Genomic DNA, 26,467 nt, shown 5'->3' with positions numbered 1-26,467 from the left:
AGTAACTAATGAAACAAGATATGTTTGTAAAACATGTATGCCCCCTATCGGCAGTCAATTAGTCATGTGATCAGGTTATTATGACTGACTTTTGACCTAGTGACCAAAAAAATCAACAAGGGTTAATTACTGGTCATGACTAGTCACTAGGTGATTGTGACCACAAAGGTTGTGTGCAGCAATTTTATGACAAAGTTATTTCAAATCTTACCAAATAATATATGCATAAATTTCATAAATCATGTAGGTCTCATTAATGACAGCCAAGTTGTTATATTACATAAGACCTTGAAATGTTTATACCAAAAGGATTTTTAGTTTAATAAAAAAATATCAACAAGACAACTTGAGCTGTTGAGTTATTAGTCATAAACAGTCTTTACAAGGTCATTATGAAATTGACCTTTGACCCTTAAATCAATAGGGGTTATATACTGGCCAAGACCATTGCACCTGTGAAGTTTGAAGGTAAAGGGTCCATGAGTTTGGATATTGATCAGAATGTGTTGTTACCTATAAGGTTAATGTGATCTTGACCTCTGACCCCTTAACGCAAAAAATCCATTGAGGTCATCTTCTGACCAAAAGCAATACATAGGTAAAGATTGAAGGTCAAGGGTCCATGGGTTGTACAGTTATTAATAAAAAACCATTTTGAAATACAAGGTCAATGCAACCTTGACCTTTATTCCCCCGACCTCAAAATCAATAGGGGTCATCTAAGACCAATGTATCGACAAAATTTGAGGGCCTGCACCTACAAAATTTGAGGGCCAACCGCCCATAGCTTGTCAAGTTATTGATCAGAAACTGTTTGTACCTACAAGGTCAATGTGACTTTGACCACTTGACCCAAAATCAATAGGGGTCATCCGCTGGTCATGAACAGTCATCAAACCAAGTTTGCAGTATTTAGGCCAGAGTGTTCTTAAGTTATTGAGCGGAAACCTTTTCACCTATATGGTCAATGTGACCTTGACCTTTGACTTCTTGACCCAAAATCATTAGGGGTCATCTGCTGGTCATGAATAATCATCATACCAAGTTTAAAGTTCCTACGCCTAAGCGTTCTTAAGTTATCACTTGGAAACCGTTTTTACCTACAAGATCATTCAATGTGACCTTGACCTTTGACCTTTTGACCCAAAAATCATCAGGAGTCATCTGCTGGTTATGAACAATCATCAAACCAAGTTTGAAGTTCCTAAGCCTAAGCGTTCTTTAGTAATTGATCGGAAACCGTTTTTACCGACAAGGTAAATGTGACCTTGACCTTTGACCAATTGACCCAAAATCAATAATGGTCATCTGCTGGTCATGAACAGTCATCAAACCAAGCTTGGGCCAATGTGTTCTTAAGTTATTGATCGGAAATTATTTTTACCTACAAGGTCAATGTGACCTTGACCTTTGACTTCTTGGCCCTAAAATCATTAGAGGTCATCTGCTGGTCATGAACAATCATCATACCAAGTTGAAAGTTCCTAGGCCTTAGCGTTCTTTATTATCACTCGGAAACTGTTTTACCTACAAGGCCAATCATTGTGACCTTGACCTTTGACCCATTGACACCAAAATCATTATAAGTCATCTGTTGGTCATGAACAATTATCAAACCAAGTTTGAAGTTCCAAGGCCTAAGGGTTCTTTAGTTATTGATCGAAAACTGTTTTTACCTACAAGGTCAATGTGAACTTGACCTTTTATTCCTTGACCCAAAAATCAATAGGGGTCATCTGCTGGTCATGAACAATTATCAATCAAAGTTTGATGTTCCTAGGCCTAAGAGTCCTTTAGTTTTTGATCGGAAACCGTTTTTACCTACAAGGTCAATGTGACCTGGACCTTTGACCCCTTGACCCAAAAATCAAAATAGGTCATCTGCTGGTCATGAACAATCAGCATATTACGTTTGAAGTTGCTAGGCCTAAGTGTTCTTTAGTTATCACTCGGAAACCATTATAACCTACAAGGTAGATGTGACCTTGACCTTTGACCCATTAACCCCAAAATAGGGGTCATCTACTGGTCAAGAACAATCACCATACTAAATTTGAAGTTCCTAGGCCTAAGCGTTCGTTAGTTATCACTCGGAAACTAATTGGTCTACTGACCGACTGACAGACAAATGGAAAGCAATATACACCCATTTCTTTGAAGGGGGGGGGGGGGCATAAAAAAATATTGATTTAACTGTTTTACTTACAAGAACAAATGTTTCTTCCCGCTCCAGTATTGCAAAATTGAAAATAATGTTACTTTAATGATTAGTGAAACAATATGTATATATCTGTTAAAAATAATTATACTTTAGTTATCAAGAATACTAAATACGTATCGTATGGTTAATCATAGTCCATCAAATGGGTATTTTGTATTAATTTTGATTTGTTTTTTGACAATAGCAATAGTGAAAATGATATAAATTATTAAGTTGACATGTCTAATTAACGTTACTATGAGTAATTCAAATACTGGCAAAAAGAATTAGCCTTTATACAAAATATCAAATCGACGCTAAAGTTTTTAAATAGATATTTATTATAATAACTAACGGACAATTGTGATGTAAGAAAAAGTTTTGCAAATCCCAAACTTCGTTATCATAAGCATGCTTTTCATTTTAACAGGCACGCTTAAATGGCGACATTTAAAGCTTGCGATTTGTTTTACACGTGGAAGAGTGGAACGGGGTTTAAGATGACTTATTTTAGCACTATTGTAAGTGAGAGAAAAAATCCATTCTGATATGTGTTCTTATGGTTTTACAAGTCAGATTTTATTTCAACCCTTTTAATGAATAAATTCGGATACTTTCGTCATTAACTTATACGTTACATTGAAAAAGGACACACACACACGCACGCACGCACACACAAACACAACTGTCCAATACAGAATAATTATATTGGTCGCTGCAGCATCGTAAATAAAATATATTGGATTGTAACATGGTACAATATAAAGGCAGCGAGTGTGTGTTCATAATTGATATAATATAGCATACCGTTATTTGTCACACGTACACGAATCCAAGCTGGGATACCGTCAGGTATATGATGTGTATAATTAATGTATTGCGACTTTGGTCTTCTCGTCCATTTCAACAGCTCACAATTTCTTGGAGTGTCTCCAACACAGAGTTCGACTTTGTCTATACCAGATTCAAAGTCCCTACAGTACATATGATAAGGTATAAATAAGTGATATTTTAATTACAAAGTTTTATAATAACAGTTAATTAGATTCATCAGTATACCCACACTTGCACACTATGTACTGAGATCTCACATAAGTAAACAACGAGACTAGGAGATTGTAACATAGCGAGCCTGAGTTGAAATAGATATGGAACGGGGTTAATATAACTTTATATAAAATGACAAGGAATGCGAGGCCAAAATTTTTATTTGATATAATAAAGCCCGAATCCAAGTAAGCTTGACTAAATCACTATTATTTTGTCTTGCCCATGTTTTGGTCACCTATTGGTTATAAATAAAGGGACAGTTTAGTCATATTAGTTCTTTATCTTTTACTGCAGTGAAACATACACATATATCACATGGGAAATCAAATCTATTACTTCTTTACCACTACATTTATGTTTTGTTATTTTTACGTTGGGTTTAAAACAACATGTAAGCCAGACCTACGTTGAGTTATGTTCAGCCGATATAATATATTGCAATTCGTCATACTTGATGTCAAAGACTTCGAACACAAACGGTTTTGTTATATCAATTATATACGGTACAGTATGGCATATAGTTGTTGCAAGTGGTCCACCGTATTCAACCTTATTAATCGCCCTTACAGTCATGTAGTACTTTCCAGCTGAAGAAAACAAACAGTTCTTTAAATAGGCAAATTTACGTCTAAAGGAAATATTTTGTTATTCTCTCTTTAGATAAAGTATGTCAAATAATTACGACAAGTATACATTATCAACGATTTATATTTTATTATTAAATACAAGTAATGTTTGAAAAACCTTTCAAATGTTAGACGACGCTAGTATGTTCCATAAAGATGCATTATTTTTAACTGTATAGAGTATTGTTGAGTATTTATATATTTTATCATTACAATTTTGAATATTATTAAAAACATTATTATCATCATCACGATTCATATCAGTCTATTTAATATACATGGAAGTGGGAATGGATTATAATCCGCTGTTTTCGTCATTATCGCCATGTTTGTCCATTGTGATTCGTGCATTAAATGTTTATGTGGGTCATGATGAGGATGGATAGAATCTTCACAAATGTTTCTTCCGACTGCAAATGCATATGCTCGTACACCAGTTTCGTCATCTGTTATACCGTCCCAGTTACCTATAATAACAAATTCGATACACCCAGTTGCTAAAAGATAAAACTGAAATAAGATAAATAATTTTGATCTTTTTTCGTAAAGTTTACTTGTTGTTAGAAAGTAACTTGCATTTAGATCATACACAGTGTATTCAGGTACTCATGTATTAGAAATATGAATTAAAATGTTTTAAAAGATTGAAAATTACAATTAAACTATTAAGGAATCTAACCATATATCATTGTATAATGACATGGGGCATACGTATCAATTCAAACTGAGTCTACAGCATTTTCAGTTATTATACAGTTTTTGACGTTCTTAAGTGATTCTACTTTTCTCTAATTGTGTAACAGCTTCTTCCTCTCCTGAAAAGTTTTATTACAATTCTTGTAAAATACTTACCAGCGATGTAGTTATTACTCCTGGTATATTTCAGATCGAATACTGGTTTGTCACCATTGAACACCGTTCTGGATCCCTCTCCGTCAATAATCGTTCTTAAAAATGAGGGAAACTGTCATTGTCAATCAGGGCAAATTTCAATAAATGGAAGTGTATTACGTCAACGATCAAAACAAATTAATTTTCGATTTTTAACAATAAAAATCACGTAATACATGTAATTCATTTACGGCATACAGGGATGATTGACATTTTGATGATCAATGATAGAATATGTATATAATACCTGTGATTTTGCCTCTTTGAATTTATACCAACACAGTATCTTCTAAGTTCCGGCCGGTCTGAAGGTATCAGTGGTAGGCAATCATTCGTAGCCAAAGCATCTTTTGATGAATTGACGATAGGTCCTATAAAGTCAGATAGTGGGAAGTTTGAATACATATTTGGAACATTTAATAGTTGCTTACCTGACTAGTATAAAATATTGAAATTTAAAATACAATAGACATGTAAACGAAATAAAAACACCATTTATCTTACTATTTTACATTTTTTAGATTTTACATTTACGCTTTCAATCCATATTCAGATAAAAAATCTACATCCGAGGATTGTTAAAGTAAATTGTATTTTAGAAATAGATCATACCAGGTTCTGGGCATGTAAAGTCCGTCAATATTCCAGCACTTGGAATAATTGACCTGTAGCCTAGAACATTCTTGATGTCAATGTTAACATAATGAAGACGGTTGTGTCGCAGGTCAAGGTTAACAATGTTGACCTCGACGGTGTGACCACTTGACAGGCGTTCAAAATGCGAGAAGAGGCCGGACTGAAACAAAATTAAAGAGACCAATGAAAACACTTTAGAATCCTCTTTGTAATAAAGTTAACAAAAATATTACTTAATCTAGTACATTTATTAATCATTTATCAAAATTTTAGTTTTGATGCCAATGATATTATGTTATCATTATTTTGAACTAGAAGGGTTTTTTGTCACAAAAACCCTATTTCTCCCAAAATTATGTATGGGCAACGTACTGGCGATATGCAAATCAAGGGATGGTAATGATAACTTATGTGAAATTCCATTGAAATCCCACCAGTAGCTTGACCTGTGAAAGCTGGACAAGATTTTTCTATTCATAGCTCTAACGGCCATTTTGTGCAGCAAAACAGAACATGCCGTAATATGCACTAGGGATGGAACTGAACTCCTTTGAAGTTTGGTGAAAACCCTGCCAGTAGGTTGACCTGAGATAGTCTGACAGGATTTTTCTATTTTAACATCTGGCAGCCATTTTGTGCAGCGAAGCATAACATGCGGGCAATATGCATAACTAGGGATGGTAATTATCACTCATGTGAAGTTTCATTTAAATCCGTCCAGTAGTTTGACCTGTGAAAGTTGGATAAGACTTTTTATATTTAAAGCTCTGGCAGCCATTTTTTGCAGCAAAGGGGAACATGCCTTGATATGCACAACTAGGGATAGTACTGATCACTTCTGTGCAGTTTTCATTTAAATGCCACAAGCAGCTTGACTAGTGTAAGCCGGAAAAGATTTTTCTATTTAAAGCTCTGGTGGCACTTTTGTGCGGCGAAGTGGAACGTACGGCGATATGCACAACTAGGGATGGTACTGATTACTCCTGTAAAGTTTAGATGAAATCCTCCCTGTATTTTGACCTTTGTGGGACAGACAATATTTTTTCTATTTTAGCTATGGCGGCCATTTGGTGCAGCAAAGCGAAACGTGCAGGCGATGTGCACAACTATGGATGGTACTGATCACTCATATAAAGTTTGGTTGAAATCCCACCAGTCGTTGACATGTGAAGGCCGGACAAGAATTCTTTTTTTAGCTCGGGCGGCCATTTTGTGCATTGAAGCGAAACGTGCCGGTGATGTGCACTAATAGGGATGGTACGATCACTTCTCTAAAGTTTAGTTGAAATCCAACCAGTTGTTTAACCTGTGACGGCCGGACAAGCTTAATGCGGACGGACGGACCTGGCAACAGTTGGGGTTTATGTGTTTTTTCTTTGAACTTATGCGGCACTTTTCCCCATAAATCAGTAAAAATTAACACCTTAACCAGTCGGTTTATGGGTTTTCCTCCTTTTTTCAACTAAAATTATGGACGGAATGAAGCTGGTAGACCATTGGATGTTCGCCCGGAAGGACAATAAGACGGCGAAGGCATAAACAATATGTCTCCCAAAACTTTTGGGAGACATAACTACCATTCATTCATATCAGCTCTTGCCTTTAGTAATATACTCATTTTAGATGAGTGTTTGATAACAAATGTGCATTATATATGCAAATAAACTCTATATATTTACCTGTGCAAGAGTGTCATCAAATTGTCTGACTGACCGAAGCAATTCACATGTTCCACTAGGGCCATAGTCGTAATTGAAACTAACGCAATGTTCAAGTGCTAGACAAGATTGTGCGCAGGCAGTTGCTGTCGATACTTTAGTTGTTGTTGAGATAGGAGACGATATGAATTTTCCATCTTCTATGTCGGAAAACTGTTTCAAAGGATCTACACCTATAAATATTTTCAAAATCACTTTTTGATACATAGTTTATGTTAACTACCAGACATAAATTTTCCATCAAGTTTAGAATAACAATATTTATACAGAAAATTCAACTACTTCTGCAGAGACTACTCAGATACTGAACAAAGTGCAAATGCTGAATGATTAAGTATTTTCTATGAATATCATTTTCGGCACATACCCGAAGGAACATGTGGCCTTTCGTATATATTTTGCAGTGTCCACGGAACCAATTGATCCCCATAACTCCCCTTTCCGTATCCGACACCTATGTAAGATTCAGTGATGATGGAGTCGTCGTGAACTAACACCGATGCCTTAATGACATTCGGATTGCTCGTTGACAGGAATGCTGGAGAAATTCTCGCGGTTGGTTCTGTAGTATCGTAGGTTGTAAGCATGCATGTTACTCCTGCTCTAGTGCCAGCACTATTTTCAGCATAAACCGTGTAATACAATGGCTCTCCGGACGGATATTCGTCTACCGCCTGTAATGAGAATAGAATTTATATACAATTAGGTATATGCACCATCACATTCTTCGGACGGACATTCTGTAATGAAAAAAGGCACATTCGTTGAACTGATTAATTCCGTATAAATCACTGAATAGAAATGATACCAAGCCTACACAATTAGCAAGGTAAAACAAAAGTACACGTGTACCTTTTCAGATAAAATAAATAAAAATATTATTTTAACATTTATTTAAAGTAATGTGTTTATATAAGAATTCAGATGAAGTTAAAGTCATCAAACAAAGCATCATACTTAATTGAAAATTGAAGTAAAGCATTTTAATATTAGATGTAGGAACCACTGCAAGATATGTTTCTACATTAAACTGTCATGTTTTGGTAAGTGTACCTTACACTGACATATAAATATACACACTTGTTCTGGCTTTATTAAAATGCAAGAATATAATAAATTTTATGAAATTAATATTAATTGAACACATCAATGGGTAACATAAAAATTCAAGGTATATTTGGTGTCTTTCGCTATTTTTATATACACAAGTTTCTGGGATTTTGAGTCGTGTTAACGGATAATTAGTAGTCTCTTTATATTGAAAAAAATCTTATAGAATGTTATTTATAACCCATTTAATTCTTATCTTGAATAAGATATTCATAAGAGAATCAATGGAATTTTTAAAGCAGTCAAAATATTGTAAAATATTTAAATGGGAGGAAGCCAGGACAGTTCACAGATTTAATTTTTTTTGTAAAGGATGTTTCCGAAATACCTTTAGATTAATGAATAGTTACGACGTGTATACGTTTCAGAAAGAACCTTTATATAAATTTACTGATTTTAGAATGACCATTGAGATTCCACGATTACAGTCTGTAATTGTAAAGTGACTTATTGAAATTCTACATATATTCAGATCTTTCCTGTAAACTTTACAGGAAGTCAACCCGTTCTCAGATAGATTTTGTCCGCAAAAATAGAAAAAGAAAAATCAAGTTGGATTTAAAACCAAAGAGCCCTAGGTTTTAATACAATGAAAAATAGTTCTAGACTATATAAATATTCTAGAGACTGAATGCTATGTATAAGAAAGATACTGCATTCAAAGACATGTATAATGCAATTTGCTCGTAAGGATAAAATTGTTTTTCTTATATCATTTATTGCCGTTCAACTATGACATGTGTATATTTAACGCAGGCTCTAATTTCATTATGAACATTATATCATAAGTTATACAGAAAATGAAACCTTACTGTTGCCAAGACAGTTGATGATCCACCAAGCTGACGGTTGTTTACAACGTTACTTCCGGCAGGGAATGTTCCGACGTCAAGGAAAAACTTAACGTTACTTTTGTCGTCTGCTGCTGCTACAGATATTTCAAACGCTGGCTCGGTATAATCTCTATTCCTAATTTGACTTATATCACACGAAGATGTTGACCTTTTCCGTCGACTCTAGGTGAACGAAAATAATAAAACAGATGATATCATAGAATTATGTAAAACAAATTATCAGTAATTGCTTTGGTAACCAGTGTTCAATAAGAAACATTGATTTTTGTATACTACTTTATTTGAAATCAACAATTTCCCTAATATCGTTCAAAGGTAAATTAAGAATGTGGCAACATTACCTTGACAGTGTCGGTGCAACTTAAAATCAAATAAAATCTTCTATTCTGTACAAAGATCACATATACTTACGCCTTTTATGTTTACTACAGGTGAGAACTGGGGTGGCGATTCATCTTGTTCTTTCGTTGAAACGTCGATCAAGTTTTTCCTTATACTTGGTGCCGTATATTCCCAAATGTTTTTCTTGAATAGCTCCTTTGTAAATGAGACAAGGGCCAGATCCACTTCAAGCGTTACCAGTACACTTAAACGCAGGCTGATTGGAATTAATTCCATATCCATTTTCAATCTATAAAACATTCTGATTATTTTTTATTAAAGATGATTTTTAACGAGAGAAGTTATTGCATTTGCTTATTTTTAGAGTTTACAATCATAAATATCTAAAATGTAATCCTTTTAAGTTCAATAACATTTGCCGACTATGGGTTCTGCGCATTAGACTAGATACCAGCATGACATTAATGAATAGGACTACACATTTTTTGGTAACTTAAACGAAAGTGATTAGATAAAGTGAATGTTAATCATCATAACTCACGTTACATCCAATGGGAATTTTGAAAATCCAATTTCAGCACGAGTAGGAAACCTTAGATCCACGATATCTCCTTCCAGCCGAAGCTTAGCATACAGTGCTGCGATACCAACTTCAACTTCTCCCCAACACGTTAAGCCTCCATAAGGGACGACTGTTGCTGCGGCTGTCATAGCAATAAGTTTTCCTTCCCATCCAAGATTTAGGCCATAATAACCTCCAGCCCCAAATGCTTCATCATATGGATAGTATGGCAATTAACATCATACGGATAGTATGGCAATTAACATCATATGGATAGTATGGCAATTAACATCATATGGATAGTATAGCAATTAAAATCATATGGATAGTATGGCAATAAACATCATATGGATAGTATAGCAATTAACATCATATGGATAGTATAGCAATTAACATCATATGGATAGTATGTCAATTAACATCATATGGATAGTTTGGCAATTAACATCATATGGATAGTATAGCAAATAACATAATATGGATAGTATAGCAATTAACATCATATGAATAGTATGGCAATTAATTAACATTTCCTTATGATATTATTCTCATCACTTACACTATTGTATAATTATATCATAGTATTCCTGGAAAGTTTTGAGAAAAAAAATGCTGAAGCAGATTAACTCCCATATCTAGGAGTCTTGGTAGCATATTGCTACAAAACTGTTTTTTTAATGTTCCATATCCGATGGGTTAATATTATAACAATACTGAGTTTAAGTTTGATTTGAACGTTATTAAATATAAAAGTAAAAATATGCTTACAAAATCTCACTGTTATGAAACCACCAAGGTAAAATACTGGATTGTATTTAAAGAATATGATGTTTTTCCTCGGTATTTTAAAATGCCCAGTCAACGAGATGTCGAAGGATTTGAATGGGCTGCCAAGGCCTCCGGAGAATATTTTTTCTATTACTTCAGAATACTTAAAGAAAAAAACATTTCGAATTAATTATATATTCATACAAACTATCTAACAAATTATTCTTATGAGTAAAATATGTACAGTGAACAAAAACTCTGGTTTTTGCATAAACATCTTCATTTAAAGTAACTTTTTCACTCTAATTTAACAGACGATCCGAAAAAAATAAAATAATGCTATGCATCTTAAAAGAAATAAAAAAAAATTACGGTGAAACATGATTTAAAAGGTGTTTATTTTTTATCTTACCAATGCTTTGGCTAGATCTATAAAATCATGAACAAGTTTTCCAATCATAGTAGGATCGACTTTATTGGTTTCCAGCATTGCTTCCAAATCACCAATTGTCATATTTGCAAGCTCTGCACCGAGTAATTCCGTCCCTTTCTTTGAAAGTCCCATTCCGACAACAAACAGCTGATCAGTCCGAGTAACAATGTCATTTACTTCATCGATCATAGCTACGATTTTATCGGCTGTTTTTTAGAGGAAAAACACAAACATTTGACTCATTAAGTTAAAAGTGATCTGAGAGTATATTGTTAAATCACAAATATGATACATGTATGATACATTTATTCTAAATCTGTTGTATCTGACTGCTGTACATTGCATGTAACTGTAAAATAAAGATGGTAAACATAATAGCTCCCTTAGCTGATCGTTGATATTAAATGGACTCCACTGAGGTTTTTTGACATGATGGGAATGAAAATATTTTTTACAGATAAATGTACCATTTGGTGAAGGTTTAGACCACTTATCTTTGTGAAAACTTTCAGATCATTCGCGCACCTCGTTTTACCAGAATAATTATTCAAATTGTAAAAAAATGACCCAAAATGAAAAGCGTTTAAACACTTCAGTCAAATCGGGCTAAGAAAAGCATAAAAATACGATTTTTAGTTTATTTCAAAGTATATATCTTAACTATATTTGCATATATTTCTATTTAAAGTGCCCAAACTCATTTATGTAAGATTCAAATGTTACGTTTTTAGGCTTTAAAACCTCAGTGGAGGCTTAAGAACTAAACAGATTCATGTATGTGTCATTTGTCCACATATCCATTCCAATATCTACGACCCGATGTAAAGTATTACTAAAATGATCATAATACAAACAGAATTCCGTCATTTGTATTTTATGTAATTTTGTTTACAGACTCTGTCTTGAGCATAACACTGAATTCCTCTTGTGCATTTGATAAATAAGAAAAAACAACATAAATACTGTAGTTATGTTTTACATGCAACTATCTGAAAGTACACTTTAATCCAGAAAATATAGTCATACAATTTAACTTCACATTTTTACTCGTATTTTCTATTTTTAAGAACTAAGTTGACTTGATATAAGTGATATTCTGTTTACATATCTATTTATATATGTTCCTAAATTATGATGAGAACTTATAATAGTAAGCAGATAATGGTTATCTTACCGCCTTTAATATCCCCTTTCACATAACCTTCTGATTGTCTGTGTTTCATTGATTGAGGGTTGTGCTCTCCTAATGCCTTTACGGTAGCTGCATAACCTGTGCTTGAATCTGAGTCACTCAATTGCTCCCCTTCCCATACATGTGCTTTTTGATCACTCTTGAAGAAAATGAATTATGCATTATTAACACGTATTTCTCTGCTCCTTTGAAATGATTATAAAAAACACATTATAACAATGCACAGAGAAAATATTATATATAAATATATATTTTAAAACCTTTCACTTCGAACTTTTTCCGCTTTGTTTTCATATACAACAAGAGCAAAAATTAGTTCAAAACTAAACAATCTAAAATCATTCTGAAATGAAATTAAATTTTTTCCTCATATATAAATATAAGAAATAAAGTATTAACTCATCACAACAACTGCACATGTATTTGCAGACTATAGGACATGTACATTAGATACAGCTAAACAGATGATTTTGTTTATACCTGGTATTTGATAGCATCATTAATAAATTGCTGTATATTTTCTTTCGATGTTCCTTGGCTGATTAAAATTGTCACTGCTTCTTTCATGTCCATACCAAGTCTGCCCGATGAAATAAATATGAAACACATATATTCCTTCTGGGTGAAAATAATTTTTGTAGCTTAATGTTATCGGATAAATTACTTTGAGAAATAATGTTATTTATATAGGTCTATTTTACATCAAATTCATTACCTTTACATATTTGAAAATCCTTTTAATGAATGTAATACTCACGTAACCACATCTTGAACAGCCTGTCGTCGTCGTCGTCTCTTGCGAGACGAACATTTTAATGATTGTGACATTCGGAAATTAAGTTGACAATCATACGAATTCTGAGTGCCTGTGCATACTATCACGGTTACTGATACATCGTAACTTGTTGATGCAGCATTAGTTACATTCATATCAATAAAGATCGCATCAGCAATATCCTCGTGTATAGGTCCTGTACAAATATGATATATACATATTGATTAAAACAATTTACTTCCCTCTTGAATCAACACCCCATGTGTCATTTAAATTTTAAAACAATTTTAATAAGTAAACTTGTTATATCTATAATAATAGTAATAAGGTATTAATGTATTAGTTATAGTAAACACCTACTGCTAAGTTCTGAAACTGGTCTATTCCATTTTTTGTTTTCGAGTCCATATTGGAACTTGCTATTTTCACAGTCACGATTAAATTCTAGCATTACATTTCGTTTGCCCTCACTGAAATGAAATTCCGTACAACACTGAATTCCTGAGCAATCTGGGAACCAAGCACAACTGTTCTGGAGTTCTTCTGGTAATGTATCACATGCTGGAAGAAACAAAATCTTTAAAGCGTTAATTTGCCAACTATATAAGGTACATTAAAGGCAAATTATACCCAATACGGTTAAAATTTTACTTCTTTAAAAAAGGGGCGAACATGAATATTACAACATTTAAATTATGGTTTAAAAGCATGTTTAATGCTTCTTACATGAAGAAAAGAGCACTTTATGTGAAATTATTTTTCATAAATGCAACAAAGTATAAACAAGTAGTTATTTCACTTCCATTCAAAATTCTAAATCACTCTAACTTAACTTATACCAAATAGCTACAGAACAAAACATGGATCAGGTAATTAGCCAATCAGAATCTTTTTGGACAGTCACTATGAAAGTACATCAAAAATAAAAAAAGATTTTGAATACTAAAACTAAAAGAATTTCTGGGACATAATGAGTGTTTAAAAGAGAATAACTCGATGATTATTCTTTTAAATCGTAAATAAAAACGAGATTGGGCATACTGTCATAACACCTGCATAACGGATAGCCTCTGGCTCATTAGTAACCTGATCGATTAATTCATACTTTCATTACTCTCATCTCACATTAAAACTTCTTCTTCACCAAATGACATACTCCATTTACGATATAAACTTGTTGATCTTTTTTACTCTTATGATGAATTTAACCTTTATATTCATTTATAAAAGTGATAAATGATTGGTCATACATACCACTTGCAGTTGCGGTTATGTTTTCAGTTGTGCAGATAGGCTGCCTCCAAAAGTCATACGTAATTCCTGTAAGATAAAGTTGTAGTTCTAAAAAGTGTGTAGATTGTTCCAAAATTTCATCACAGTGACTTTAAAGTGTAAAACAATTAGAACTTTATCATTTTAATTTATTTGACTAAATTATCAATCTTTAGATTTGTTTTTCTGACAGCAATCATTCTAGGAATTTTGGTATTAATGCATTATGCCGTATTGTTTACCAGTCGTTGCTTTGATAAAATTACGTGGCCTCACACCTAGGTTCTTCCTTCACTAGTAAAGCTGGAAAGTCGCCATATGAACTTAAAATGTGCTGCAGAGCCTCATAGGAAAGACTTTGCATACCTAACTATGTTGCCACTTTAATTATTTGATTATTATTATTATTATTATTATAGCACTGCCTATCCCCTAAAAAGGGCAGTATATCCCTTAGTTATATTCCCACTAAAGTAAAATTAAACGTTTTTTTTCCTCTTTTGAGCGTTAGATTCTCCTAACATATCTGACCAAATTTATTTTGTACAATTTGATAAAGAGAAAAAGAAGTCAAGATTTTTCCCAAAACGGGATGTCAAGTTCATTTGAGCAAACATGATAGAAAGTTTTTATCCATAGGTTCATGAAAAGAAGATGCTTGAAGATATTTTCCTTTTTTCAGCCGAGCAAGTCCTTCAAAAGGCAACATATAATTAAAAAAATTATTTGAAAAAAAAACAACCCTGACCTAAAAATTGCTAGAGAAAAAAAGGGTGATCATCCAGTAATTTGTTCTGTGCGAATATGTATTATGACTGCCAATGACGTCTCAAAATTTTGAAGTAAATCTTGCCATTAGTTTAAAAAAAACCCCAAAAAATTAAAATTAAAAAAACCCAACAAAGATGGTGCAAAACGATGGAAAATTCACTACTAGTATATATACCTCACCGTGAACTTAAGATTTTGGCGAGCTATCGAATTATAAAATTTGTCAGGTTAATTATGAACGTTCTGTGTATATAGAACATGTATATGGAAATTTTGAAACTTAATACCGTAATATGGTTGACGTGTATCATTTTTGGTGACGTTTTCGCACGTGGGATAAGATATACGGATATCTTTAGCAACGATGAACGGTGTGATTTTACATGTTGTCTCATAACATTGCTGAAGTGATATATCTAGGTCAAACTCGTGCTGTGACTGCACGTTTGTAACCATATACCTGTAATTAAAGTGCAATTAAAGTAATTTAGAATATTCTATCGCATGTTATTTCAGAGTTAGTTAACATCTTACCTTCTATATCGCGTAAATGGTTTGCCCTGCTTTGAATTTCGAATTGTTACTTCAGAGTTTAAAGGATTTGAAAATCAAAACAGAAAAAGAAGCTTCCAACAGTAAAGAAGCCTAGTGAGACTTTACGGATATGAAGATTGATCTTGCTCTATACTTGTGGCCAATGCTAAACGATTTCGCTTTCAGCAGGTCAAGGATTAATATTAAGTTGAATTTATTTTTTATACAAACTCTAATTCAAATTAATCAACCAATAATAAAACAAACCAATAATTATTCCTGTAATATGTACACTCTTTGTTAATATCTGAAGTCTCGATTGCTTTAAAAGCAGGCAAACATTTATAAAATAAAATTAAGTTATTCATTTACAACGTATCAAATGACACATTATCAACATTTGCTATTTATCTATCTTTTTCTGAAAATAAACATAATCATATGAAAATAATATTGCAATTTCTATAGAACTTAATAACATATGAATTACTTACTCTGTACTCCAGAGGCCTTTAGTTGACAATGTATGTAAAGTTCCTGCAAAATTAAATATTCAAATGAATGTAACATTTTATCATATAAGACATATCACCTGAATGTTGTTTGCATAAAATGGGAATAGATAATTGAAATCAATTAATATTCAATTTATTAAAAGGTGGAAAGACATAAATGGCGAAATTTACAGAAAATAAAGCAAATTCAAAACCTTCACAAGTACGTTGTGTTTCTCCTTTTTGAACGTACATAATACATGACTGTATAAGTTCACGAATAGAATAATCAAACGTGATATTAAGTAGGGTTAGAGATGATTATGCGCAAACGCCATACGCGTTCATACATTAGTTTTTCAATTTAGAAATCATAGAGATACAAAAATATTCAATGAATTACAGATCGACAAATGTTTGCGCCTTCTTCTTGATCAATATATATTTTATTTGAATTTTCATGAACTAATGTATATTTTCTATACGATGAAACAGTTAGAAGATGATCCTTTCTTTTCCTACCCCATTCATAAACAAGCAAAGCATATTTTTGTTGAATATTTTCAAGGTTCATCTCCATTCGGTAATTGCATGGGTCTAGAGTAAAGTTCATCCACAGATTTCTTCCAAGGACTTTTGACTCAATACAACAATCGAAGCTCCTTTTATCTTTTGTAGCTATACAAGAAGCATTCGGCTCATTGTGAATAATCTCAACACCATCTGAAAAGTGGAATGAAATATTGATTGTACGATGAATATAATTATTAACAGTTTGACAAAAAAACCCATATAGATTTGCATTAATTTGTTCAAATTGATTACGAGTATTGTACAGAAAAATATAAAAAAATATTTATGAAAATTATGTTGATGAAATCACTGAGACCAAACACAATATTCTTTTATTTTTTTGTATAACGAATGCAATGTTCTTAACATATATCTTTCGAGTGCATCTGTCGTTAACTACTTTAACCAACGACGGTACACGGAAACATTCTCTAAAATAGTATATTCGGCCGCTTCATCAGAAAAATATATTTTACATTGAATGTTACAGAATATTAATGACTATCATTTAGATGCCTGTTAAAATAAAACACTATAACAGAACAGTTACATAAGCAGTGCACTAATGCAAAAAGAGCTTTAAAATTGAATACATAGCTAAAACATAAAAGTAGAATACCTTTTGTCACGTAAGCATTTATTTTACATGGTTCTTTCAGAAGAAAATGATCCAAGCCCATTTGTTGCATCAGTTCATCCTTTTGTTTGTCTGTCAATATAGCATCTGGTAGCAATGAATTGTTAGTTTTCCAGCCCTCTAATGTGAAACCTGCAAAAATCATTTCAAGTCACCGGTGGAAAGATGATATTGACGTAATAGACAGAGTATTTAAAACCTTCTAACTTCATGCTGAATCATGCTCAGAGCAAGTGTCTAATGGCATTTTTTCAGAGTTAAATTAAAACAATTAAATGCTCATCGTATAAAAAGTATATTATCAGAATAATTATTTTATCAGCCTCGACAGATAGGAAAAGAAAGCTTAGTTTGAAAGGGTGGCTTTTTAGAAGAATTACATAAAATATATATTTATTTTGATCTGGCCTTTTAAAATATACCGACATTCAAAAGGTACTTTCAAACATTAATATATACTGAGGAGAAAGAACATTTAAAAAGAATTACCAAAGACCTTCTTTTGACTAGCTAGGCAGAAGATTTGTTAAAGATGAAATATACGCTTGCAATTGTTTGAAATCTGTAAAGTAACTATAACTTGATGAAAATCTTTTAATTGTTGAATTACCTGGTATTTGAAATGTTGGTTTAAATTCACATTTTCGTTTCACAACGTGGTTACGCAGTATTTCAATGTCACGGTTACATTCAAATGCACTTTCCATGCATACTTTGAATCGTAAGTTTATTGTGTACTCATTCTCGGTGCTCCCATCAATCATAAACCTAAAGTATAAAGTTAAACATGACAAGTAAACCATTTAAATCTGGAATACAACAATGCATTTGTTTTTGAATATCTCTTTGCTCTTTTTAGTTGATTATAAATTTCATTTCTAATTGAGCGCATCAAATTTCAACTACAAGTTTTACCTTGAATATATTTGAAAATCACTTATCCTATTATCTATTTTCAAAAGAAAAGAGTATGCGTGAAAGACTATAGAAAAAACAAAAAATGGAAATTAGGTTTGCTTGAAAATTGATAACTCACTCGATTCGTAGGAAGCCATTCAGGCTCATTGTTAGGTAATGACCTGAAATCAAATATATAAAAATATTGCACATGAAAATAAATAACTATCATATTTTATTATATCAAACAAAGGTAAAGAAAATTTAAATAGGAAACCCCAGAGCAAAAGCTAAATCCAAAGTAGAACAAGTGATACGCACAAGTGATAGATCCAAATATAAAATGAACAAAAGTATGGACTTGCATTTGTGTAATAGTGTTTTCATTTGCAAGTAACAAAGAATTTACCTGTCGCTGCATCAATCAGTGATATTTCGTGATGAAGCTTTTCTATCCCGACAGTAAGTATAAGTTCACAAGGGTCAAACAGAAACTGGTACTCAAATGTCTGTTGAATTTCATCGACAAAGAAGCAACAATTTAAATCGGAACATGATGCGTGTAAGTAGCATGATATTCTTGTGTCCGTGTCAGTGATGTTGAGTAAAGTTACGTTATCAGCACAGTCTGAAAGTGTTACAAAACAGTTATTCTTCCGAGATATTTGTGCTACTCAAATGAAAAGGGGACAAAAAATCTGATTATATTTATCCTACTTAAGAATGTTTGGATTGGAAAAAAATGCGCTTTAATAGTACGAGGTTTATGGAGATATAATAGATACCCTATACGAGGTAATTATTGACATTAAGTGTGAGAATTTGATATAATATACATGCAATAGAGATATAATTTGCCATGTATTGTTATTCTATGGAGATTAAGTGTACAATTTTATGATAAACTCTCATGCATGCAGAAGCCGGAACATGAACTCTAACATCACTTCAAACTATATGACATATACGCTAACATCTATCTCTTGCTGTGATCTTTATCTTTAGCTAGAGACATTGAACATGTACGCGACACATTACATACTTGTGTGGGTATTATACCTCAATCCCATTATGAGTGCATGCAGACTTTATTGACCGGACACGAAGTATAAACTTTTTTCGCACGCACACAGGCCCAAGGGTAAAACTAGTTGTATGCCTCCGCCCCATTTTTGGAATGGGCATAAAATCGTCACTCATATATATTATAATGACAATATTTTCATGATGTGCCCGCAGATCAAACATGCATTTTGATTACCTGAATTCCAACCATATGAATCATCGAAAGGCATCACAGCGCACTCACTGTCCTTCAAGAACTGACTTATTCCAAGGTCACGATGAAGAACCTTTCTTGCATATGCCGGTAGTTTAGTATCATTTATGTTTCTATGTGTTTCCCATTCCGTCAAAGAAAATTCTTAATGTGTAAAATAATCATATTCTTATTAGTGTTATATAGAAAACTCGGGCTCATAATAAAGTTATCTTAAGTCTACTTTTAATAAATAGATAGTATCTGAATAAATATGAATTCAAATTGACTTCGAAATAAATAAATAATCATTAGAAGTTTGCACTTAAGAGACCACAAAAATGAAATTTACATTAAACCTGTACTTCAAAAATTATAAAACAAATAATACGAAAGTGATAACAATCTGGTTTATAAATTTTAAAAAGTATCATCACACGAATTAATTTCTTTACAGAAAATAAAGTTTGTGAAAATTGTTGATTTGGGGAAGGTAAGAATTATATGATGAATAACAATGTTTGGTTCTATATCAATTGATTATCTGCTATATTTATATACATATGTAATATTAACACCATCCCTTTTTTCCTAAGTCTTTCGTAGTTTGATGTCATGTATGATACTAAATACATAATGTACTATTAACCTTCTTACTTATCGTATTGTATGTAGACTTATGGATTAATCATTTTAAACTTCCCGAAACTACACTCAAAGCAATAAATATGTACGCTAAAAATATCAGCTCAACTAGGAAGTCTTGTGTTGCCCTTCAAGAGGTGTGTACCTTACCTACATACAGTTAGGCCACCTACTTAAATTTTTTAAAATAATTTTTATTCCTTTCATATGGTTTTCAAATAGAATCTTTTTGACAGAACCCGCTTTCATAAATATTTTGAGTTAATAATGTCCTATCAAGGAGAAAAAAGAACTGTATGTTTTCTTACCGTTACTCTTATAATTTTTATTGATAGGGCAATCTTCGGATGAAAATTTCTGTTCTTTGAGAACCTCAACAACTTCTGAACATATTTCATTGGATTCAAAGCATTGACTAATTTTGATGGAAATGACGTGTGACTGACTCATCATCAGGAAATCAACCATAAATCTGCAGAAGAAATTGCATTATTATTGATTTTAAAGTATGCAAGTAAAAAGCTTAAAGGATTTTGCATATACTAAATATCCTGATTTGTTCTTATCTATATACACCTACAATTGCTATGTTTTAATATTTAACTTGAGCATTGTCAATTTCGAGATCTTTCCAGAAAGCTGTGGGTTTATTGAGATTCTATATACACATTAAAGGCAAAAGGATGAAACATAATTCTAACATCTTACTTACTCCATTTGCAATACTGAATACAATGAAATCTTTATTTCTTTTCCTGCAAATGTACAACATATTCAATGGACATAAAAATATGTGTATATTGAATTGACATAAAAATATGTGTATAAATGTTTTCAAAACTTAAAAAATATAGTAAAAGGCAATATAGCAACCGCTTATTACATTTAATTCAATGTTTATAATTTGAAAAAATATTAGGGGAAAAGCACGCAATTTTCTTGAAGAATATTATCCCGATCAAACTAAAATGGTAACACGAATAAAATATTACATAACTTTCTCTTTTTAAAACTTCGCTTGATTACATTAAAACAATTTCATACCGTATTCAAAATCATAGAGTGACAATGTCCTGCTGAATGTCTCAATTGTGATATTTATCAAATGATTGCATCTGTCATAATCCAGCTCGTAGAAAATTCGCCGCTGTAAAATGTCGGACTGTATGCAGCACGATATTCTCGAACACGTTTCAGATAAACTGCATTCTGGCGGGAAAGTAGGCACTATACCACATTCTGTATAATAAATAATAAAGTATAAATAAAACTATTTCAATGTTATTTCAAAATGGCGTTTGATATTACGAGCGTATATAAGAAATTTTAATTCATTTATGTGATGGATATATAAGCAATTTAATATAAGTGATACACGATGTAATTTATCCCAAAATGTCGGATCATGCAAATTGTGAATTATGTGTTACCGAAAGTTTTTCTATCAATTTTTTATTTAGTTATACCTTGAGATATATTGCTGTTTATCACTGCACACCCCGTTTCCATCATGTACGGGTAGACACCCAAATCTGTCATCAGTTCTATCTCTTCCACGTGATCAAGAGTGCCAAATATAGATATGCTCCTATCTTCCTTCCACTGGGTCAGTGAAAAGTCTGAAATTAAGTTAATTACATAAATACCAGTCTTCATAAATAAAACATCAACTTTTTTTTGTGAAACAACAAAATTGACCCGTATTAATTTAAATTTTCAAACGTTTTCTTACATGCTTTTGATTATTTATAAAAATTGGTAAAAACATAACGATTCTTTATTTCAATTCTTTTTCAGACATTAAGACTAAGCATAATTTTTTCAATACATTATATCATATTTAAGTGGATTGGTCTACAACAGGCACATTTTCCACTGAATGATTTTAAATATATTGATAAAAACAAAAGAAATGTATCACATGGATTAAAAACAATGAAAATCAAGTTAATGAGAGCGATTTATTATGAACATTTATATCATGAAAATAATATTTTGTTCTAGAAAAATTACCATCCATAAAACTATTATCATTTCGTGTTCTGTTGTCATATGTCAAACTACGTCCTAGAAACAAAATTCTTTACGGTATAACATACACTTCATTACGGACCAATTCCTTTTAACTTAACTTTAATCTGTATCCGAAATGTATGTTTTCAATTACTAGTAGAATATATACTGTTGTTCGTACCTTTGTTTGTGTATTCGGGGTTCATGTCACAAATCGACAGAGGAAGAATGTTATTTCTGAGAACTCCAACTTCGGTCCGACAGTTTTCTTGGTCCAAACAAATACTTAGGTTTACGCTTGCAATATATACCCGCTGAACTGGAAGTTCTTTGATTAAATAGCTAAAAAATAATAACCCAATGAACTAATTGTATATTATGATCTTAGATTATTCAAAGCTGTATCTTTACTATTATGCAACATTATAATGAACTTTTTCAATGAGGAAATATTTCAGAAAAGTAAAATCGGTTAACTTTTGCTTATCCTAGTAACTATCTTCGCACATGCCGCGTTTATTTTATCAAAAAGCGAAAAAGGTGATCTCATTTGTTAAAGGAATGATTCTTTGACGTGGTATGAGATACCGGTAAAGTTTTTTCCGAAATGAGACAGTTAAATAAAAAAACAATGTACACATGTACATGTATTCTAATGTTATTCATGAGTAATATCATTTATTGTGAAATGCAACATAAAAATCAATGTAACTTACTCCAGTCTAATAAATCCATTTACATAAAACTTGTTGTGTACATCAAATTCAAACTTTGTCAAAGAGATATGCTTCAAAATGCGTTCAATTCCGATTGTTAATGTTTGACTGCAGGGATCCAGTTTAAATGTTATATCAAATGATCGTTGTATCATGTCGACATAAGAACAACACTGAAATCCGGAGCACGTGTCGTCCATAAAACATCTTGTGTGATCAGGTAATGTTTGAAAGCTAACATTGCTCCAACACTCTATAAAAGAATGGAATATATTCTTTTAATGTCAATAGTATACAAATGTACAAATAGTACAATTTCCACATCTAAGATTGTAATATATATGAAACAGACTATACATGTACGTCTGACCAACGTGCATGCCTGTTATCTAACCAGTTGTATTTTCATCAAGTGTTTAAGAATAACGACTGTAGTATCAACACGTTTGTGAATTATATCCTTAATTATAACACATACAACAAGAAAAAACACTACACACTGTCAGAGGTCGGATTCTAACACACGCTTATTCACCAATATTGCACTTTAAGTGAAAATATTTATGCAAAATTATAAAACTTATTCGAACTGCGATATAATAGGTTTCAATTTTCGTAAATTTCAATCTTTATTCGCACAACGATTGGTTAAAAATGTGAAAGCATTAAGCTTTGATGCAAAAAAAAGTTCAATACCTGATGTCCAACCGACAGCAGATGTTGGTATATATGGAAGCGCCGTTGTGTCACATTGTGTAGTCTTCAAGTAAGGTTCAACACCAATTTTTGACAAGTAAAATTCAACACCGGTTTCTGGAAGCTGCGTGCTGTCATAATGAGATTTGTTTCGCCAACTCTCATATTTGAAACCTTTAACAAAGCGTTATAACATTGATTTAAAAACCTGGCATTTTGTATTATTTACAGGTAAATAAAATATTTGGGCTGGCAAAGGTAGCTGACTTTGAAATACTTTCTCCTCCTTCAGTGATTTAAAATCATGCCCTTTTATATGCAGTTTTCTCTGTACACACTATTTTAATTTTTCATTATAATGATAATAATACTGATAATAATAATAATGATGATATGTATAATAGATTTAAATCATTGCTCCATTCTTATTGAATATTGATATAACTATGTTAATATAACTATGCTGATCATTTATTATTCTGTTCTTATTTCCATCTAAAGATGCATTAATGACTTGTTAAAAGCAACTTATTTCGCCACTTTCCGTGTCTCATACGAATTAGATAAGCGTTGATATGGCGTGAGCAAGAATGGTTATCTTGTCATCTAAACGTTCTCAATATAAAACTTTTGTATGTATGCAGAGAGCGAAAACATTTGCTTGATATAATAGCTTCTTTGACTTTTTAAAATAATTTACACAAATCATTAACATCATAATGTAAATGAAAATATCAGAATTATTACTTTCGTCCAAAAATCCTGCTGACCAATCACACGGCAAGGCAGTTAAATATTTCTCTCTAAGAATTTGAACTTCTGTTTTGCATGTTTCTTTTTCGCCAAGGCATATGCATGCATTTAAATTTACACTGTATACCTGTGATTTAACTGGCTCCGATATTTCCAACCTGAAAGTTTTAATTGTATTAATAATGATTTATCAGTCAACTCTGCTTAAAAAGCTCACCCTAATACATTATCATACAATATAATAAATTATTTAATCAATGGCCATCAATCCTGGCTGGTTTAAACTTTGGGAAATCTATTGCTTTTTTGTCCATAAAAAATGATTTCGTGTTTGGAGGCCTTTATTATAATTATGTATTGATGGTTGCTGACTTCGAATTATTTAGTCTCCTCGATGCTCCAAGATTTATTTACGTATAGATAAATTATGTCTTCTTATTTGACTTAAATGTATATTTTTTCTGCTATTCTATTTTATGTTATAATAAAGATATCAGATAAAAATAAAACACTAGAACTACTTACTCAATCTTAAGTACCCCATATAAACTAAAGGTTTGCATTTCACCTAGAATAGGAAATAAGTCAATGCGTTATGTAATGTATTTGTATATCAAAAATGGTTTCATATTTAAGTGGATTGGTCTAAAACAGGCACAGTTTAAGTATATGTACTTTCAACTACATGTAATAACTATGACATTAAATAACACATTAATACATACAATAAGATGCATGACGCAATAACACTTACGTCACGGTCTTTACCATGTTACCGTCATTAGACAAATTTGTATATACAAAATTTGTATATCAAAACGTATCCATGCCCAGAAAGTTTATCATACATTTTCTGTCACCAATGACATTGAGTATGCAAAATTAATAATGACAGTAAAGTTGACAATGTACACTGTCAGTTGTAAAAAAATAAAAGAATACGTGTAACCATGGTGCATCACATTAATAGCTTTATTTAACATGTTTGCTTAAACTTATTTATAAATAACTCTTACCCCAAGTAAAGTTTCTGAACGGAATTAAGTGTCTCAATTTTTCCAATCCTACGGTTATTTCTTCCCTACAAGCATCTATTTGAACCTCGATTTGAAAATTCATCGGTATTTCAGGAGATCTTAAACAGCATATAATACCGGAACAAAGTTCTGAGAGTGAGCATGTTGCTGGACCGTACACGTGTAAATCATTGACATTCATAGGGCAAAGGGCGATATCTGTAAGTCAAGTATTTCAACATCAGTTCAGATTTTGCAAACTGAAAACTATCACAGCAAACAATTTGTTAAGTATACATATATTATCTTAATCATTGCGAATTTGATTAAACAGTTTAAAGAAGAAATGAAATAGAAGGAAAGGTAACGAGTATTGATTTTAGAATATTCGTATTATCATAAATAGAAAATAGTAGATTATTTGATGTCATTATCCGAAATTTTGTCCTACTGTTGGTATTTTTGTCAATAAGCTAAAAATCTTATTTTAATACCATTATTTGACAAATAGAAGTATGTATTATGTTTAAGAAATAATATATCCCAAACAGTGATTTTATCGCTCAATAACATCACTGTTTGGAGTTCGGATACGAGGAATTATATCACGAGGGCGTAGCCCGAGTGATATAATGATGCGCATCCGAACGACAACGCTAATCTAATAGGGAAAAATGCGGGTCGTGTTAGCATAAGTGATACAATATCAACACCTTTTTAAGGAAAAAGGTAACCTCTTTAACAAATATAAACAAATTAAGTTAGCCTACATTTACCTATTTTTGAGTCACTGTGCATTTTGCATTCGTTGGAGAACATAAATGGTGCAATCGCAATGTCTTCCAGCAGTTGAACAGCCTGGTATTCGTCAATAACACTGACATTGCCAGCTTCCATCCATTTGTCTAGCGAGAAGTCTAATTAAAAAATGTGTATATATGTAATTACGGTGACATAACTTATTGTGATGTTACATGTACATTATGTACATTGGAGATATATTGTCTTTAAAGTATTTGTGAGAACAGTTAGATT

At 32.1% G+C, this 26,467-nt stretch overlaps 1 protein-coding gene across 1 annotated transcript in view; it reads right to left on the bottom strand.

Moving 5' to 3' along the window:
* The window catches only part of LOC132757273 (uncharacterized), a 167,263-nt gene that overhangs the window by 38,293 nt on the left and 102,503 nt on the right, over positions 1-26,467 (bottom strand). The window contains exons 129-165 of the mRNA XM_060748524.1: positions 26,209-26,349; positions 25,433-25,651; positions 24,942-24,984; positions 24,411-24,574; positions 23,664-23,837; positions 22,968-23,220; positions 22,433-22,593; positions 21,705-21,857; positions 21,283-21,477; positions 20,951-20,993; positions 20,547-20,710; positions 19,597-19,758; positions 18,745-18,963; positions 18,475-18,517; positions 18,049-18,206; positions 17,421-17,570; positions 16,751-16,951; positions 16,229-16,271; positions 15,488-15,660; positions 14,412-14,477; positions 13,518-13,718; positions 13,140-13,353; positions 12,863-12,962; positions 12,365-12,521; positions 11,170-11,396; positions 10,758-10,920; positions 9,969-10,197; positions 9,497-9,716; positions 9,044-9,247; positions 7,489-7,795; positions 7,083-7,294; positions 5,380-5,563; positions 5,015-5,138; positions 4,729-4,823; positions 4,155-4,343; positions 3,657-3,837; positions 3,008-3,174 (exon numbers count right to left, since the gene is read on the bottom strand). Of these exons, the coding sequence (XP_060604507.1) occupies positions 3,008-3,174; positions 3,657-3,837; positions 4,155-4,343; positions 4,729-4,823; positions 5,015-5,138; positions 5,380-5,563; positions 7,083-7,294; positions 7,489-7,795; positions 9,044-9,247; positions 9,497-9,716; positions 9,969-10,197; positions 10,758-10,920; positions 11,170-11,396; positions 12,365-12,521; positions 12,863-12,962; positions 13,140-13,353; positions 13,518-13,718; positions 14,412-14,477; positions 15,488-15,660; positions 16,229-16,271; positions 16,751-16,951; positions 17,421-17,570; positions 18,049-18,206; positions 18,475-18,517; positions 18,745-18,963; positions 19,597-19,758; positions 20,547-20,710; positions 20,951-20,993; positions 21,283-21,477; positions 21,705-21,857; positions 22,433-22,593; positions 22,968-23,220; positions 23,664-23,837; positions 24,411-24,574; positions 24,942-24,984; positions 25,433-25,651; positions 26,209-26,349 (6,099 nt within the window). The remainder of the gene's footprint in view (positions 1-3,007; positions 3,175-3,656; positions 3,838-4,154; positions 4,344-4,728; positions 4,824-5,014; positions 5,139-5,379; positions 5,564-7,082; positions 7,295-7,488; positions 7,796-9,043; positions 9,248-9,496; positions 9,717-9,968; positions 10,198-10,757; positions 10,921-11,169; positions 11,397-12,364; positions 12,522-12,862; positions 12,963-13,139; positions 13,354-13,517; positions 13,719-14,411; positions 14,478-15,487; positions 15,661-16,228; positions 16,272-16,750; positions 16,952-17,420; positions 17,571-18,048; positions 18,207-18,474; positions 18,518-18,744; positions 18,964-19,596; positions 19,759-20,546; positions 20,711-20,950; positions 20,994-21,282; positions 21,478-21,704; positions 21,858-22,432; positions 22,594-22,967; positions 23,221-23,663; positions 23,838-24,410; positions 24,575-24,941; positions 24,985-25,432; positions 25,652-26,208; positions 26,350-26,467) is intronic.

The sequence above is a fragment of the Ruditapes philippinarum genome, unplaced genomic scaffold, assembly GCF_026571515.1.
Source record: "Ruditapes philippinarum isolate M1 unplaced genomic scaffold, ASM2657151v2 ctg770_1_1_1_1, whole genome shotgun sequence".
NCBI lineage: Eukaryota > Metazoa > Mollusca > Bivalvia > Venerida > Veneridae > Ruditapes > Ruditapes philippinarum.
Note: the sequence above shows the minus strand (reverse complement) of the source record. Positions and strands in the feature narration are given on the sequence as shown.